The sequence below is a fragment of the Capra hircus genome, chromosome 5 (assembly GCF_001704415.2).
Source record: "Capra hircus breed San Clemente chromosome 5, ASM170441v1, whole genome shotgun sequence".
NCBI classification, from domain to species: Eukaryota; Metazoa; Chordata; class Mammalia; order Artiodactyla; family Bovidae; genus Capra; species Capra hircus.
The window spans coordinates 111,585,356-111,601,368 of record NC_030812.1 but is presented as its reverse complement, the minus strand read 5'-3'; the positions used below and the strand labels follow the sequence as shown (position 1 = coordinate 111,601,368).

The 16,013-nt window shown below is 53.7% G+C and overlaps 1 protein-coding gene across 2 annotated transcripts; it reads left to right on the top strand.

Annotated features, from left to right (window-relative positions):
- PMM1 (phosphomannomutase 1) lies at nt 5,511-15,804 on the top strand. 2 transcript variants are annotated; one of them, XR_001918129.1, is made up of 9 exons: nt 5,511-5,919; nt 8,453-8,570; nt 10,038-10,114; nt 10,246-10,337; nt 10,531-10,630; nt 12,437-12,530; nt 14,044-14,119; nt 14,778-14,893; nt 15,264-15,804. XR_001918129.1 is itself a non-coding variant. In XM_018048824.1 (8 exons), exons 1-8 carry the CDS (start codon nt 5,833-5,835, stop codon nt 15,384-15,386), a joined length of 789 nt encoding a protein of 262 aa, XP_017904313.1. In that variant the 5' UTR covers nt 5,511-5,832; the 3' UTR covers nt 15,387-15,804. The 2 variants fall into 2 exon arrangements, 1 of the variants encoding a protein (XP_017904313.1); XM_018048824.1 differs by lacking the exon at nt 12,437-12,530.

Here is a 16,013-nt window from a genome sequence, read left to right as displayed (position 1 = left end):
AAGTAATGCTCAAAATTCTCCAAGCCAGGCTTCAGCAATACATGAACTTCCAGATGTTCAAGCTGGTTTTAGAAAAGGCAGAGGAACCACAGATCAAATTGCCAACATCCACTGGATCATGGAAAAAGCAAGAGAGTTCCACAAAAGCATCTATTTCTGCTTTACTGACTATGGCAAAGCCTTTGACTGTGCGGATCACAATAAACTGGAAAATTCTGAGAGAGATGGGAATACCATACCACCTGACCTGCCTCTTGAGAAATCTGTATGCAGGTCAGGAAGCAACAATTAGAACTGGACATGGAACAACACTCTGGTTCCAAATAGGAAAAGGAGTATGTCAAGGCTGTATATTGTCACCCTGCTTATTTAACTTATATGCAGAGTACATCATGAGAAACGCTGGACTGGAAGAAGCACAAGCTGGACTCAAGATTGCCGGGAGAAATATCAATAACCTCAGATATGCAGATGACACCACCCTTATGGCAGAAAATGAAGAGAAACTAAAAAGCCTCTAGATGAAAATGAAAGAGGAGAGTGAAAAAGTTGGCTTAAAGTTCAACATTCAGAAAACGAAGATCATGGCATCTGGTCTCATCACTTCATGGCAAATAGTTGGAGAAACAGTGGAAATAATGGCTGACTTTATTTGTTTTGGCCCCCAAATCACTGCAAATGGTGACTGCAGCCATGAAATTAAAAGACGCTTAATCCTTGGAAGGAAAGTTATGGCCAACCTAGACAGCATATTAAAAAGCAGAGACATTACTTTGTCAACAAAGGTCTGTCTAGTCAAGGCTATGGTTTTTCCAGTGGTCACGTATGGATGTGAGAGTTGGACTGTGAAGAAAGCTGAGTGCCGAAAAATTGATGCTTTAGAACTGTGGTGCTGGAGAAGACTCTTGAGAGCCCCTCAGACTGCAAGAAGATCCAACCAGTCCATCCTAAAGGAGATGAGTCCTGGGTGTTCATTGGAAGGACTGATGCTGAAGCTGAAATTCCAGTACTTTGGCCATCTGATGTGAAGAGCTGACTCATTGGGAAAGACCCTGATGCTGAGAAAGATTGAGGGCAGGAGGAGAAGGGGATGACAGAGGATGAGATGGCTGGATGGCATCACCGACTCAATGTACATGAGTTTGGGTAAACTCTGGGAGTTGGTGATGGACAGGGAGGGCCGCCATGCTGCGGTTCATGTGGTTGCAAAGAGTTGGACACAACTGAGCGACTGAATTGAACTGAACTGCCATGCAGGAGACTAGGGTTCAATCTCTGGGTGGGAGATATCCCCTGGAGAAGGAAATGGCAATCCACTCCACTTTTCTTGCCTGGAAAATCCCATGGACAGAGAAGCCTGGCCATGAGGGTCATAAAGAGTCAGACACGACTGAGCATGTGATGGATATTATAGGAATTCTTTTTTTTCTTACTGTTTTTGTTTGTTTGTTTGTTTTTTTGCTCAGCTATATAGTTTTGAGCTCTATGTAACTGATACATGAGGGCTAATTCATTTCTTTTGTGATTTTGTATAGCATTGTAGGAATATATCACAATTTATGCATTTCTCATGCCCATTTTTTTAACTGAAATCATATAGTACGTTTTACTTTGTAACATATATTTTTAACTTATTTTATTTGGCTGCACTGGGTCTTAGTTGCAACATGTAGGATCTAGTCCCTGACCAGGAATCGAACCCAGGCCCCCTCCATGGGAGCATAGAGTCTTAGCAACTGGATCACCAGGGAAATCTCTATAGGAATTCTTAAGCAAAGGAACAGGTATTGACTGTGAGATATTAGAGACTGATCTAGGTAGTTCCAGCCCCACCAACTGCCTGTAAACTAGGTAGATCCTGGGAGGGGTCTTGGGCCCTGGGAACACCCAGAGTCCCAGAGGCCAGATCTAGAAGGAACAGGAAGTGCAGAAAAAAAGAGTTCAGTCTTCACTTCCTCCGAGAGGGTTCCATTTGCTATCTGCATCCAACAAAAGACAAAAGCTTCCTGGGACTTCCCCAGTGGTCCCGAGGTTAAGCCTCCTTGCTTCCAGGGATCTCTGGTCAGGGAACTGAGATCCCACATGTCCCGTGCATGCTTAGTCACCACAGTGAGCGCTCTGGTTTTGTTCCCTGCAGTGTTGCTGGGACCCATAATGGTATCTGGCCCAGTTGTTTAATGACTAAAACAAACTCTGCTGCAGGGCCTGGAAAGAAAGATTTTCCCCTTTGCCTCTCTAGTTATGGCTCCTTTGTTGTAGTTGATTAGTCCCTAAGTCATGTCTGGCTCTTGAGCAACCCATGGTCTGGGCCCGCCAGGCTCCTCTGTCCATAGGATTTCCCAGGCAAGAATACTGGACTAGGTAGCCATTTCCTTCTCCAGGGGATCTTCCCAACCCAGGGAGCGAACCTGCATCTCCTGCACTGGCAGCCGGGTTCTTGACCACTGAGCCAGCTGGGAAGCCTTTGGAAGGGATATGTTAATCTCTTCTTTTCACAGGTGAGCAGGGTCAGATAATCTCCCTGTGAGCTAAACAAAGGTCCTTTTGTTTAACAGGACTTCCCTTGTGGCTCAGCTGGCAAAGAATCCACATGCAATGAGGGAGACTTGGGTTCCATCCCTGGGTTGGGAAGATCCCCTGGAGAAGGGAAAGGCTACCCACTCCTGGATTCTTGACTGGAAAATCCCATGGATGGAGGAGCCTGGCAGACTACAGTCCATGGGGTCGCAGAGTCAGACACGACTGAGCCACCTCACTTTGCTTTACTTTAGTTTAACAGTCAGGTAGAGGGGCAGGGTCCTCTGCGACAGGCCATTATGTATGATTATAGTAACAGCGATGAAAAGCAAGTCAAAAGAAACAGTTCCAACATAGAGTCAGGTATGGTATTCTCTGCAAGAGGATGCCAGGCAACACTCCCTGGCCACAATGGTCTCACAGTCCTAACAGGCCAGGATTACATCCTCATTCATGTAGATGAAGAAACAGAGGCCCAGCAAAGGAAGGTGACCTGTCCAAGACCCTAAATTATCAGACACCTCACGGCAGTTCTCCGGACTCCGCCTCCAGGGATCTCCCCAGGGTACCACAGCTCCCAAGACGGGAAAACAAACAGGCCTATCAAGAGCATTGACTCACAGGTGTGTGAATGTGTTTCAGTAAGAAAGAAAAAAGAATGAGTTTTTCTCTTTCCCTTTCCTGAGGACGAAGAAGATAAAGCGAACAGTGAGCAGGCGCGAACGTTCCTAGCGTTTGTTTCACTTTGTGCGCTCAGTCACTTCAGTCCTGTCCCACTCTTTGTGACCCCAGGGACTATAGCCATGGACTCTATCCATGGGGTTCTCCAGGCAGGAACACTGGAGTGGATTGCCATTTCTTCCTCCAGGGGAGTCTTCTCGACCCAGGGATCGGACCCAAGTCTCCAGTGTCTCCTGCATTGCAAGCAGATTCTTTACTGTTTGAGCCATCAGGGAAGCCCTTTCTTTTTTAACTGCTCCTAACTGTGCATGTTTATAACTAAGCTTGCTTTTTTAAGGGGACGACAGAGGATGAGATGACTGGATGGCATCACTGACTCGATGGACATGAGTTTGAGTGAACTCCGGGAGTTGGTGATGGACAGGGAGGCCTGGCGTGCTGCAATTCATGGGGTTGGAAAGAGTCGGACACGACTGAGCGACTGAACTGAACTGAACTGAACTTCTGTAGGAGCTACAGTTCACACCTATTTTTCCTTTGACTTTATGCTAAATACACCCAGTATCTGGTGTTTATCCTTACAACACCTTTCCCTTTGTAGGTACATATCAGAAAGAAGGCCACAGAGCCAGACTCAATTATTGGATTACTGACAGCCAGTCTATGACTGTCTTTGAAACAATGAGAGAGGAAGAAGTCAAGATCCTAACACCTTTGTTCTCATCACCAGCTCCTTTATCTTATATAAGCCCCTAGACTCCTGAATGAGGGGGCACAGTTCTTGAGGCATTAGCCCACTGTATTCCGCTCTCCACTGGCTGAGAGTTAAAGCTATCTTTCTACTTCCTCCAAACTCTGTCTCTGTATTTTTTTTATTATGCTTCAGCAGGCAGAGAAAGCCAAGATTTTGGCCAGCAATGGATACATGTGTCTCAGTATGACCAGAACAACCAGAGGCAATCACAGGTATCAGGGTAAAGATGGTGGGTGTAGCAAAAATGCCTGCCTACGCAGGCAACCAACCCATCGGGATACAGAGGGGAGTGGAGGTGGGGCTTTGGTTCTGGCTTCTAAGGAGGAAACAAAGAATCTTAGAGAGGAGAAAGCTGGGGCCAACGCATTTCCAAGAGCAGAAAGAACTTTGAAATTTGCCATAAAACCAACATCCTGAGAGGGGCTACTCTGTGGGCTCTTTCTCATGAGCAAAGCAACCCTACAAAATAGGTGGTGTTCTTTTCATTTTACAGATGGAAAAGTGAAAGTGAAGTCGCTCAGTCCTATCTGACTCTTTGCCAACCCCATGGACTGTAGCCCACCAGGCTCCTCCCTCCATGGGATTCTCCAAGCAAGAGTACTGGAGTGGGTTGCCATTTCCTTCTCCATCACATATGGAAACACATCTGTAAGAGCCTTGGAGGGGTCAAGTAACTTGTCCAAAGTCACATAGATGATGAACCTGGGAAGAAGTCACCGTGATGGTTAAATAGTTGTGAATAGAGAGGGGTCCAAGAAATTTCTTTTTTTCATATATACTTTTTTTTTTTGGCAGCGCAGCGCACGGCTGGCAGGGAATCCTAGTTCTCCGACCAGGGATGGAACCTGTGCTCCCTGCAGTGAAGGCCTGAAGTCTTAAGGTTTCTTAAAGAAAGTAAACCATTAGCTACACCTTATAGGGGTAGACGGGATTCCCTGGTGGCTCAGACGGTAAAAGCATCTGTTTACAATGCAGAAGACCCAGGTTCGATCCCTGGGTCGGGAAGATCCCCTGGAGAAAGAAATGGCAACCCACTCCAGTATTCTTGTCTAGAAAATTCCACGGATGGAGGAACCTCGTAGGCCACAGTCCATCGGGTCGCAAAGAGTCGGACACGACTGAGCGATTTCATTTCATTTCACTTCATGGGGTGGGCAGAATGACAGCTGGAGAAGGGTCAGGGAAGGCCATTCGGCAAAGTACAGAGCCTTGAGCAAAGGCCATCAGATTTCTTAAAGCTGGAGATCTGTAGGTCAAAGGCATTAGGAGGGAGGGGGTGAGCCCTAGAGGCACTGATTGCCCGGGGGTGAGGGGCGGACTGGGCAGAGAGGGGCAGGGGAGAGCTACTGCTAGAGGGAGGGGGCGGGGCGCTGAGCCCCGCCTCGCCCGCGGACTCTGCACTGCGGGATCGAGGCCCCGCCCCTGCCCCGCCCCCACCTGCCGTCGGAACCACCCCGCCAAGGGCCAAAGCTGGCCCCGCCCCTTCCTTCCGGGTTCCATCCCTCACTTCCGGGCCGAGGCCTAGGCCCGCCTCCGGTTCTGCTTGGTAAAATCCGCGGGAAGCCTGGCGTGCTGCATTTCTTGGGGTCCGCAAAGAGTCGGACACGACAGAACGACTAAACTAACTTAACTGACGGAACCTGCGAGGTTTTGCCCCTCCCGATGCCACGGCCCTTCTCCATTTGGTGCCATCAGAATTCTCGTCCCACGTCAGCGCAGGCCCGGTGTCTGCCGCATCCGGGCCACGCCCCTTCCCAATTTGGCGCTCTCCGATCTGCCTGCTGGCCCCGCCCCCTTAGGCCCCGCCCCGTCCGTCCTCTATCCCAAGCGGCTCCGGCGGCCCCAGCCATAGTCTCAGCTGGGCGCCGGGAGCTGCAACCATGGCCGTCACCGCTGAGGGCGCCCGCAGGAAGGAGCGCGTCCTCTGCCTGTTTGACGTGGACGGGACCCTCACGCCGGCTCGCCAGGTAGGACCCCGCTCGTTCAGAATCTCCCGTTGGGGGTGTCACGCGGACACCCAGAAGCCTAATGAGTGACTTGCAGCGGCGTGATCCCAGATCCCCCGGGACCGTGCGTGGGCTGCGGCAACACCCGGCCCCTGACACCCCAGGGCTGCACGCTGGGAATGAGCCCTCCCGATTCCCCACGTCACAGCCCCCCAGAGCATCGGCGCCCACTTTCTCTGCCTGGGTGCGAGGGGAATGGGTCGGATTCTTGAGGGAAGAAGCTGCGAGCAGGGGCCTAATTCCCTCCCCCGCCAGGCCTGCCTTGGGACGCCAACCCCCGCCCCCGCCCCCGTCTCCCCAGCCTTGGTTCCCACCCCCAGTTCAGCCCTAGGTCACACCAGTAGCCCGGAGCTGTCGTCTGAACCTTGGGTTTCCATACAGGACAACACACCCAAGCGTTAAGAGTCCCGATCGGTGGGGCGCGAGAGCCATCGGTGGGGGTCTCGGAGCCATCCCTTTGCTAAATCGGGCTGGCCTGCATTTAGTTTCTCAAGCCCCTTCCCTACTTTCTCTCCCACCTCCATTCTCCTCTTCCAGGGAGGGAGGGCTTCTGTACCATTCAGGCTGAGTTTGGGGGCTTCTTCCTCCTGGAGGTAAGGGGTGGGGGGCTGGTCTGGTCTCTGTAGGGATGTTGTGGTACAGGGTGGGTGGGAGTGTGGTTTTCTTTCTAAAAGCATCTCACTGGGTTGATGCTCCAACCTCTGCTCCACACCTAGTTTTTCTCCCATTGAATCTAACTCAGGATGAGCCTCCCACACCCATCTACCCCCCCCCACCCCCCACTTCCCGCAGCTGGGTGCGTGGATAAGCAGGCCTCTTTTCTTGCCCTCTGGTCTGGGTCCACCAGGACCTACTGAGGGATCTCCTAGAGCAGGAGCCACTAGATCTGGGTGGCAAGGCAGGGGCTTATAGGAACCCTGGTCTTAGCATCCCGGCCCCTGAATGAGAGCCCTGGGGGCACAGGAGGCAATCTGGCCACCTTGCCTTCCTACTGCTCCCAGGGCCTAAACAAGACTAGAGTGTCAGTGCTGTCTGTCCATCCACCTAAGATCTGTCCATAGCACATTTTAAGTTAATTTTTAATTGTACGCATATTCACAAACACGTTCTCTTGTAAAGAATGAAAGCGTAACAGAGAAGGGTAAAGTCCCTTCTCACTAGTCAGGATTGCGGCCCAGCCGCATCCCAAAGTTGTGAGTTTGTGTGTGTTTGTGTGTGTTTGTTTTTAGCAACTGGTATCATACTGTGTGTGCCCTTCTGCAACTTGCTTTAAAAAAAATAGTCGATATCATAATTTTTTTTAATAATTAATTTGGCTGCACCAGGTCTTAGTTGCGGCACATGGAATCTTCGATCTTCACTGCAGCATACAGGATCTGGTTCCCTGAATCAAACCCGGGCCCCCTGCGTTGGGAGCCCGGTGTCTTACCCCCTGGACCACCAGGGAAGTTCCTGCAACTTGCTTTTAACCATTAACAGTCTGTTTTGGTGCTCTCTCATGTTGGGAACACAGTCCTGCCTTATTCTGTGCAAGCACAGGATAGAATTTCAGAGCAGCTGTGTGCCATTCTCCAATTGATAAGCTTATTTGCAGTTTTTCACTGTTATAAACCATCCCAGTGAACATATACACCCGGGGAATTCTGGGTGACAAGTCCTGGCATGTAAAGTTTTGCTAGATCTTGCCAGATTACCCTCCAAGTGGCTATACCAATTTACACTCTGACCAGCAACATCTGAGTGCATTTCTCCTATGTCCACCCTAGATAGTGTCAGCTTTGAGTAACGAGGACTGAAACTCATTAGTTTACATTTCCTTGGGGGGACATCTTTTCAAGTGATTAGTCACTAGTTGTTTTTGTTTTGTTTTGTTTATTTATTTAGTTTTACTGTGCTGGGTCTTTGTTGCTATGAGTGAGGGCTTTCTCTAGTTGCAGAGAGCAGGGGCTACTCTTCCTTGCAGGTGCTTGGGCTTCTCAGTGTGGGGCCTTCTCCTGTGGAACACAGGCTCTTGGGCTTCAGTAGTTGCATGTCTCTGGCCCTAGAGCACAGGCTCAGTAGTTGTGGCTCACGGGCTTAGTTGCTCCGTGGCCTGTAGGATATTCCCGGATCAGGGAATGACCCTCTGTCTCCTGCATTGGCAGGCAGATCCTCTGCCACTGAGCCGCCAGGGAAGCCAGTTGCTAGTTGTTTTTCCAAGCACTGTCTCATTTAATCCTTAACAGTGACCCTCTCCAGGTTCTACTGTGATCCCCGTTTTATAGATGGGACAACTGAGGCAAAGGCAAAGCCATTTGCTCAGGTCATTCTGCTATTGAGGAACTTGAGCCAGAGTGTGAACCCAAGCGCTTCTAATTTGGAGATCTGGGTTCTAAACCCTGACTGGCCCCAGATCTGGGTGGAATATGGGCTCCCAGGACTCTGAGCCCTGAGTGAGGGCTGGGTGGAGGGCCCAGACATGCCAACGGAGCCTGTGCTTCCCTGCCCCCTGCAGAAAATCGACCCAGAGGTGGCTGCCTTCCTGCAGAAGTTGCGAAGTAGGGTGCAGATCGGTGTGGTGGGCGGCTCTGACTACTCGAAAATTGCCGAGCAGCTGGGAGAGGGGGATGAAGGTAAGGAGAGGCCAGAACCAATTCCACAGTTGGGCGGTGGGGGTGGAGGGTGTGGGGAGTTTGGGAGACCCCTGGAGCAATGTGCCTTCAAAGACCCAGTCCTGCTTCTGTGGGGCAAAGGAAGCAGAGTGAATAGGCAGGTGTTTGCTCCAGGGATTTAACAAACATTTGGTCAACACCTACTATGTGCCAGGCCTCCCTGGTGGCTCAGACGATAAAGAATCTGCCCGCAATGTGGGAGACCTGGGTTCAATCCCTGGGTCAGGAAGATCCACTAGGGAAGGGAATGGTATTCTTGCCTGGAGAATTCCATGGACAGAGGATCCTGGCAGGCTACAGTCCATGGGGTCACAAAGTCAGACACAGCTGAGTGACGAACACCTCAACACTTACTATATGCCAGGCACTGTGCTGACTTTGGAGAAACAGCAGGGAACCAAGCAGACAGAATCCAGCCCGTACATAGTCTCCTTTCCTAGTTCTCCCTGCTGAGTCTTGATTTCCTCATCTTTAAAGTGGGCTACCACAGGTTGAAAATGACCTTGTATTAACTTCTTTTCATTTAATCCTCACAACTATGCTTTAGGGTGGGTATGATAATCTCATTTAACAGAGCAGGATTCTAAAGTCATCCTGGCAGTTCTGTGGACCTAGAGACTTTTCCCCAAGGGTGAAAGAGTTAGTTGTTCAGTCCTGTCATCCTCTTTATGACCCCATGGACTGTAGCCTGTCTGGCTCCTCAATCCATGGAATTCTCTAGGCGAGCATACTGGAGTAGATTGCCATTTCCTTCTTCAGGTCGTCTTCCCGACCTAGGCATCGAACCTGGGTCTGCTGCATTGCAGGTGAATTCTTTACCATCTGAGCCATTAAGAAAGCCCCCTTTCCCCAACCCCTTGTCTATTTTATCAGCAAGTCCAAAAATGTCTCCCCGCACCCTGATCTCCTGTATCTGTGTCTCCATCACCCCACCATCGTCCGGGTGCTCTCCCCCTACCTGACCCCGCAGCAGCCTCCTGGCTGTGCTCCAGCCACTTGGTGGCAGTCAGAGTCAAAAACATCCCCCGTGCAGCCAGCCTCGATGGCACAGTGATGGAAGTTGTAAAACAGAAGGGAAGTTCCTGTGCCCAGGGCCTGTAGGAGTGCAGGACAGAAATGATGTCCTCTGCCGGGAAGTCCTGGGGGACTTCCAGAGGATGGAACTGGAGCTTGGAGGAAAAGTGAGGGGGGAGGGCATCCCAGGCAGAAGGAGCTGCAGGAGGGAAGGCCCAGGGCTGTGACGGGCTTGTGTGGATGTTTGGAAAAAAACCAAGTTGCGAAGGCGAGGAGGCTGGAAAAGCAGGTTGGGGATGGAACGAGGGTGCTTTGAATGCCAGACCAAGGAGTGTGGGTTTCACCTCTCTCCTTGGCTCTGGGTATCTGGTCTCACACTGTGTCTTTCCCCCTGGCCTCTACGTGGACCTGAAGTTATCGAGAAGTTTGATTATGTGTTTGCTGAGAACGGGACGGTGCAGTATAAGCATGGACGGCTGCTCTCCAAGCAGGTCGGTGCCCTGCCCCTCCCCCTGGGTCTTGGGACACTTTTCCACAGTGGAACAGTCCCTGGGTGCCTTCTGTCCTGGGCGGGGAGGGGCGCCGTGCCCACTGCCCTCAGAGCCCTGTGTCCCTTGCCCAGACCATCCAGAACCACCTGGGGGAAGAGCTTCTGCAGGACCTGATCAACTTCTGCCTCCGCTACATGGCCCTGCTCAGACTGCCCAAGAAGCGGTGAGACCCCGCGCCTCCTGGGCCCCCTCCCAGAATGGGAGTGGTGGGCCTGGGCTCTCGCAGACGGGCTCTGACTTGCCCAGGGGTGGATGCATGTCCCCGGTGAAGTCCCGGCAGGACTGGATTTGAATTCAGGGTCCTTCTTCTCTCTGGCTCCGCCTCCCCGCCCCTCCACCCGCCCCCTCGCCCCCAGTGGGACCTTCATCGAGTTCCGGAACGGCATGCTGAACATCTCGCCCATCGGCCGGAGCTGCACCCTGGAGGAGCGAATCGAGTTCTCCGAACTAGACAAGGTGCCACCACCCACTGTCAGCCTTAGTCTCTAGGACCTCAGTCACTTGACCTCTCTGAGCCTTTATTTTCTCATCTGTGAAAAGGATCGGTGGTGCCAGGCTGTTCTGATTCGACCAGTACCCTTTCGGACACCCGCTCTGTGCTGTGGTTGTCGGCACTTCTGTGTCTTTCCAGCACTGCTGGCTCGGTGACTGCCCTTGGCGACCAGGACCACCAGCCGCCTGCTCGCCTGAGCCAACACCTGGGGCATCTCTTCCACCTTCTCACCCCATAGAGCCCAACAGTAATTCCTGGGGTTTCAGCCGCCCAAGTTTGTCTCAAAAAAAAAATCCCTTCACCCCTGTGTGTGCCTCTGCGCCCTGCCCACCTGTTCTCCAGCAGCGCCACTGAGAACCTTCTGAAGCACATCTGGCTGCCCTGCCTGACAGTCCTTCCATGGGCCCCCGGCCAACCTCCCGTGGTCTCTGGAGCCCTGAGGGGTCTGCCTGGCTCAGACACCCTCTCCCTGTGTGTCGGTCTTTGGAACACACCAAGGTCCCTGTCACCTTTGGGTGCACTGCCCCCACTGACCTTGACTTGGATGTTGCTCATCACTCCCTGCCCTCCGCTCTCAGGGCTGGAGGCCGTCCCCCAGGCCTTTTCATATCAGCCCGTCTCTGACCTTCCCACTGGCTGCCCTTTTTAAACTCTATTTATTGGCTGCCTCAGGTCTTCCTCACAACATGTGGGATCTAGTTCCCTGAACAGGGGTGGCACCCCCGTCCCCTGCATTGCAAGGTGCATTCTCAGCCGCTGGAGCGCCAGGGAGGTGCCCTGGCCTGCCCTTCTGCTCCCCGCTTCGCTGTCTCTGCCGAAGCCATGCCCTTCCTGCTCATTCTAGAGACAGCAGACTATCTCCTGCTTCAGGGCTGTGTCTTCTCACCTCCGTCACATCTGCTCAAGTGTCACCTCTGTGTCACCTTGCCAGTATCACCTTCCCTAAGCATGACACATAACCCAGCCTCCTTGTACTTCCTCCTCTTCAAAGTTTTCTTTCTTCCCAGGCAGCCTTTACCACCCACTAATCCAGTGCATCACCTGTTTTTACATCTTGGTTATCTGTCTCTTTCAGTAAAGCTGTAAGCTCCTTAAGGGCTGTTGCCTGCTAGATCCATGGGCCCAGCGTAAGCCTGACAAAAGTGCTTGAGACATTTTGAATGAAATAGATGATGTTATCCCCATTTTATGAAAGAGGAAATTGAGGCTCAGAGAAAAGTGACTTGTCCAAGGTTATGTAGGGAATGAGTTACAGCCCAAAGATTTGAACTTGGCCTTCTGCTTGCTTCCTTCTGATGTTTCCCAGAGGCTGTGTGGGACTTGGTGACAACTCCCAGCTTATCCAGCTCATCCCCATTCCCGCCCGGGGCCCCAAGGCCCACAGGCAATGCCCGCGGGCATGGAGACTTCCTTGTTGGAGTGGGTGATTGAGCACTGGCCAAGAACCTCCTCCCACACACATATGGAGAGGTGGTCCTTTCTCGGACCACCCAGGTTTCCCATCCCAGCTCCACCTCCGACTTGCCCAGCAACCTGGAAAAGGGGCTTCTCTGCTGCGTGCCTCTGTTTTCTCACCTGTACAGTGGGAATGATCACAGTTCCCATCTCATGAGGTGGAACACACTGACTCTTCCCACAGCCCTCAGGGTCTTCTCTTATATTTTGGGTCTTGTTCTGCCCTCTTCTGATACTGGAAAGGGACATGAACCTTCTGATCTGTGTGCAGTTCACCAGCACAGATCTAATACTAATGTTTTACCTCCCTTCAGCCGCCTCAGAGGACAGGGTCTGAGGACATTGAGGCCAGAGAGCATGTGAACCAGCCTGAGGACACCGTGCTGGTCTCTGCTAAGGCTGGACTTGGTACGTGGGGCTGTCCGGTGACCAGCCTGGTTCTCTGGAGACAGACAGTGCAGCTGCTCTGGACCATTTATTCTGAGCCTGGGGCACCCTTAGCGCTAACACTGGACCCACAGAGTGGCCTCTGATAGATGCTGGTCTCCCTGGGAAGCCAAGGCTTTCTGGGAAGGTTATATCCCTCATCTCTGTTCCCATGAGAGTATGTCAGGGTTCATTCAATACACCTCTTATCTTTAAGCCCAGGAAATCGACTCAGAGTCATAGCCAGGAGGCACAGCGGCTGGGCTTCAGACCTAGGCAGCCTGCCTTTATCTCTCCTGTGCTCCCTGGACCACATTTCCAGGCTCCAGACTGCTGGCCGCCACCTGTGTCTCCTCCATTTCTAGTCCTACCCATCACTGACTGACTACAGTGCAGAACTGGGCACCTTAACCCCCATGCTCTGAAATCCTCAGTGGCTCTTGATCCCCTGGGATGTGTCCAAGCTCCCCAGCCTGGCTTCCAGGCCCTCTGTGTGCTGATCATCCTGCTGATCTTTCGAGGTGGCCAGAAGGGGGCTGCCCACCTTGGTGCCTCGGCCACAGCGAGCCTGCCGTCTGCTCCCGTGACCATGGGCCCCGTCAGCTCAGCAGCTAAGACGCTCCCCTCCAGGCCCAGTGCGGCTGTTCCCCTCTGTGGCCCCAGCAAGGCCAGGCTGGGGAATCCCTGGGCTGGTGAGTGAGTGTCCCCTTCTTGGTGTCCATAGATATGCTGCAGGCTTCCAAGGTCCTGCCCAGAGGGGTAGGAACCAGGAACACGTGGAAGGTGCTCAGTGAAGGCACATTGCTCCGTGGTGGGTGCTGTGATCGTCCCAAACTCCTGCTGACTTCTTTGCCTGCTGCCACTTCCCACATAGCTAAGTTGGGAAAGATTCTGCCTGCAATGCGGGAGACCTGGGTTCGATCCCCGGGTCAGGAAGATCCCCTGGAGAAGGGAATGGCAACCCACTCCAGTATTCTTGCCTGGAGGATCCCATGGACAGAGGAACCTGGTGGGCTACAGCCCATGGGGTCGTAAAGGTCGGACACGACTTAGCAGCTAAACCACCAGTGTCTCTTGCTCACAGGTCTCTGCATGCTCTTGGCTCTTCACACTCTGAGCCGTGGCTGGGCTGGGCAGAGCTGACAGGGCTCAGCCCCACCTGAGGTGGACACTGTGACTCAGGACTCAGACCGTCCCATCCCTTCAGCCTTCCTCCTCGAGTCTCTGCTCCAAGGCCTCCTTCAGGATACCTTGCCCGGATTCCGCTAGCACACCTGGCACTGAATTTACTTTCAGGACTTCTGGCCCTGCCTCTGAGGCTGGGTGACCCTGAACAAGGCATTGGCCTTCTCTGAGCCTCAGCTTCCACATCTGTAAAGTGGGAGTCATGACCTCCACCCGGCAGGCTCAGTGAATTCACAGGCACTGTCTGCCCAGCCCAGGGCCCAGCACACGTGGCCCCCTAAACCTCAGTCTGCTCCCTCCCCTTCTGCAGAAGGAGAAGATCCGGGAGAAGTTCGTGGAAGCCCTGAAAACCGAGTTTGCCGGCAAAGGACTGAGATTCTCCCGTGGTACGTCCACCCCATGGAGGGCCTGAGAGGTCTACCACGCAGGACCTCACTGCCAAGGCCAGGCTGCACCCTGAGCATTTTTAGAAACCCTTCCCAGTCCCCCAGGTGCATCAAGGGCAGGCTGAGCCAACACAGGCAGGGACCCTAGCCCCCAAAGCTTTCCCTAAACCCAGGCAACCCTCACTGCCACTTCCCCCTACGGTGGCCGGAGGGAGCCTTGTGGACAAACAGCCCCAGTCACAGCCCTGCTTAGAGCCCTTCCGAGGCTCCCTCTGACTTTAATGAAATCCAGGCCCTGCACACCCCTTCTCTGCCCTGAGGATCATATGGCTCCCGGCCAGCTGCCACTCTGGCTGAGGTCTCAGCTCAGTGTCACCTTCTTGGAGAGCTGTCCCCTGAACATACCAGCTGGGGAGCTTCCCTACCCCTCCACCCCTGACCCCTGCCATTGACTTACATGAGCTGAGAGGTGGTCTGGTCACTTCCCACCCCTCCTCCCACCTGGATCGTAACCCCGTGATTATCCTGAGCCTGTCCGTGCCCAGCACCTGGTGCTCAGTAGACACTCAGGCATTGTTGAAATGAATGAACGAATGAAGGGCCTTGCCCAAGGCCCCGTGAGCCGCCCCTCTGCTCACCGACTCCCCACACCCTGCAGGAGGCATGATCAGCTTTGATGTCTTCCCCGAGGGCTGGGACAAGCGCTACTGCCTCGACAGCCTGGACCAGGACTGCTTCGACACCATCCATTTCTTTGGGAACGAGACCAGCCCTGTAAGTGTGCCTCAGGCTCGGCCCACGTGCCCCTAGCCCCCCGGATCAGGGCCAGGACACGGGATAATGGGACACCTCCTGGGAAACTCCCAGAAAGCAGTCAGAGTTCACCAGCCCCATTATACAGATTGGAAGGCTGGGACCCAGAGCTGGTTGCACACGTGCCCCGTGTCACAGAGCAAGTCAGGGCCCATGCTGTGAAGAAGGTGGGCCTCCTGGCGGTTCTGAGCGGGGCCAGAGGAGCAGCTGTGTAGGAGCCAGTGTGGGGAGGGGACCCCAGGCCCGGGTGGGTGTTGGTCCCCGAGCCTGGGAGCCTCCTCCAGGCACCACGCATGTACACATGCCTCCACTGCCCTTCCTCGGTGTGCAGGGCGGGAACGACTTTGAGATCTACACCGACCCCCGGACCGTCGGCCACAGCGTGGTGTCACCGCAGGACACGGTGCAGCGATGCCGTGAGCTCTTCTTCCCAGAGACAGCCCACGAGGCGTGACCAGGGCCCATACCTGCCCCTCGGGACTTCAGGGAGCTCTGCCCACGCCGAGAGAGCCCCTGGCCCAGCGCTGGGGGTGCCAGGCCCCTCCTCTGGCCCAGCACCCCTGCCTCGTGTTAGCTACTGAAGGCCCAGCTCTACGGGCCCAGGGTCTGTGTGGACAGCCACCCGCAGCCGGTCAGCTCCTGGTGGGCCTGGCTTCCAGCCTTCAGCCCGACCCGATGGCCCTGGCTGCAGCTGCTGCCCGGACTCTTGGCAGAACAGGTCTCTGTCTACGCGGGAAGTGTGTGCGAATGTTGGTACGAGATAGAGCCCGCCCTGCCTGCCTGCCCGCCCTCCATGGGGTGCAGAGCAGTGGGGACCATGCACATTCGTGAGAACTTTATCTCCTGGATATTAAACTCTGTGGAGAGTGATATGGCTGATATCCGAGTGGCTAATTGGCCCCAGGCACAGACACTGCTCTGGCCCCCCACTTTGCAGAGGAGACTGACGCATGTGGCAGGGACTTGGCCCAGGTCACAGCAGATGTGATGCAGTCCCGGAGGATGGGCCACTGAACCCCAGACAAGAGCTGTTTGGGGTGTCCTCCCCCAGCCCCTTCCCCTGGGACCCGATAGACAGGCA

What these genes read in the sequence shown, in the direction of transcription:
- PMM1 (XM_018048824.1), top strand. Translation starts at nt 5,833, where the DNA reads ATGGCCGTCACCGCTGAGGGCGCCCGCAGGAAGGAGCGCGTCCTCTGC. An exon ending in CCCTCACGCCGGCTCGCCAG is followed by an intron (nt 5,920 to 8,452) that starts GTAGGACCCCGC and finishes TGCCCCCTGCAG; the next exon opens with AAAATCGACCCAGAGGTGGC. An exon ending in TTGGGAACGAGACCAGCCCT is followed by an intron (nt 14,894 to 15,263) that starts GTAAGTGTGCCT and finishes CTCGGTGTGCAG; the next exon opens with GGCGGGAACGACTTTGAGAT.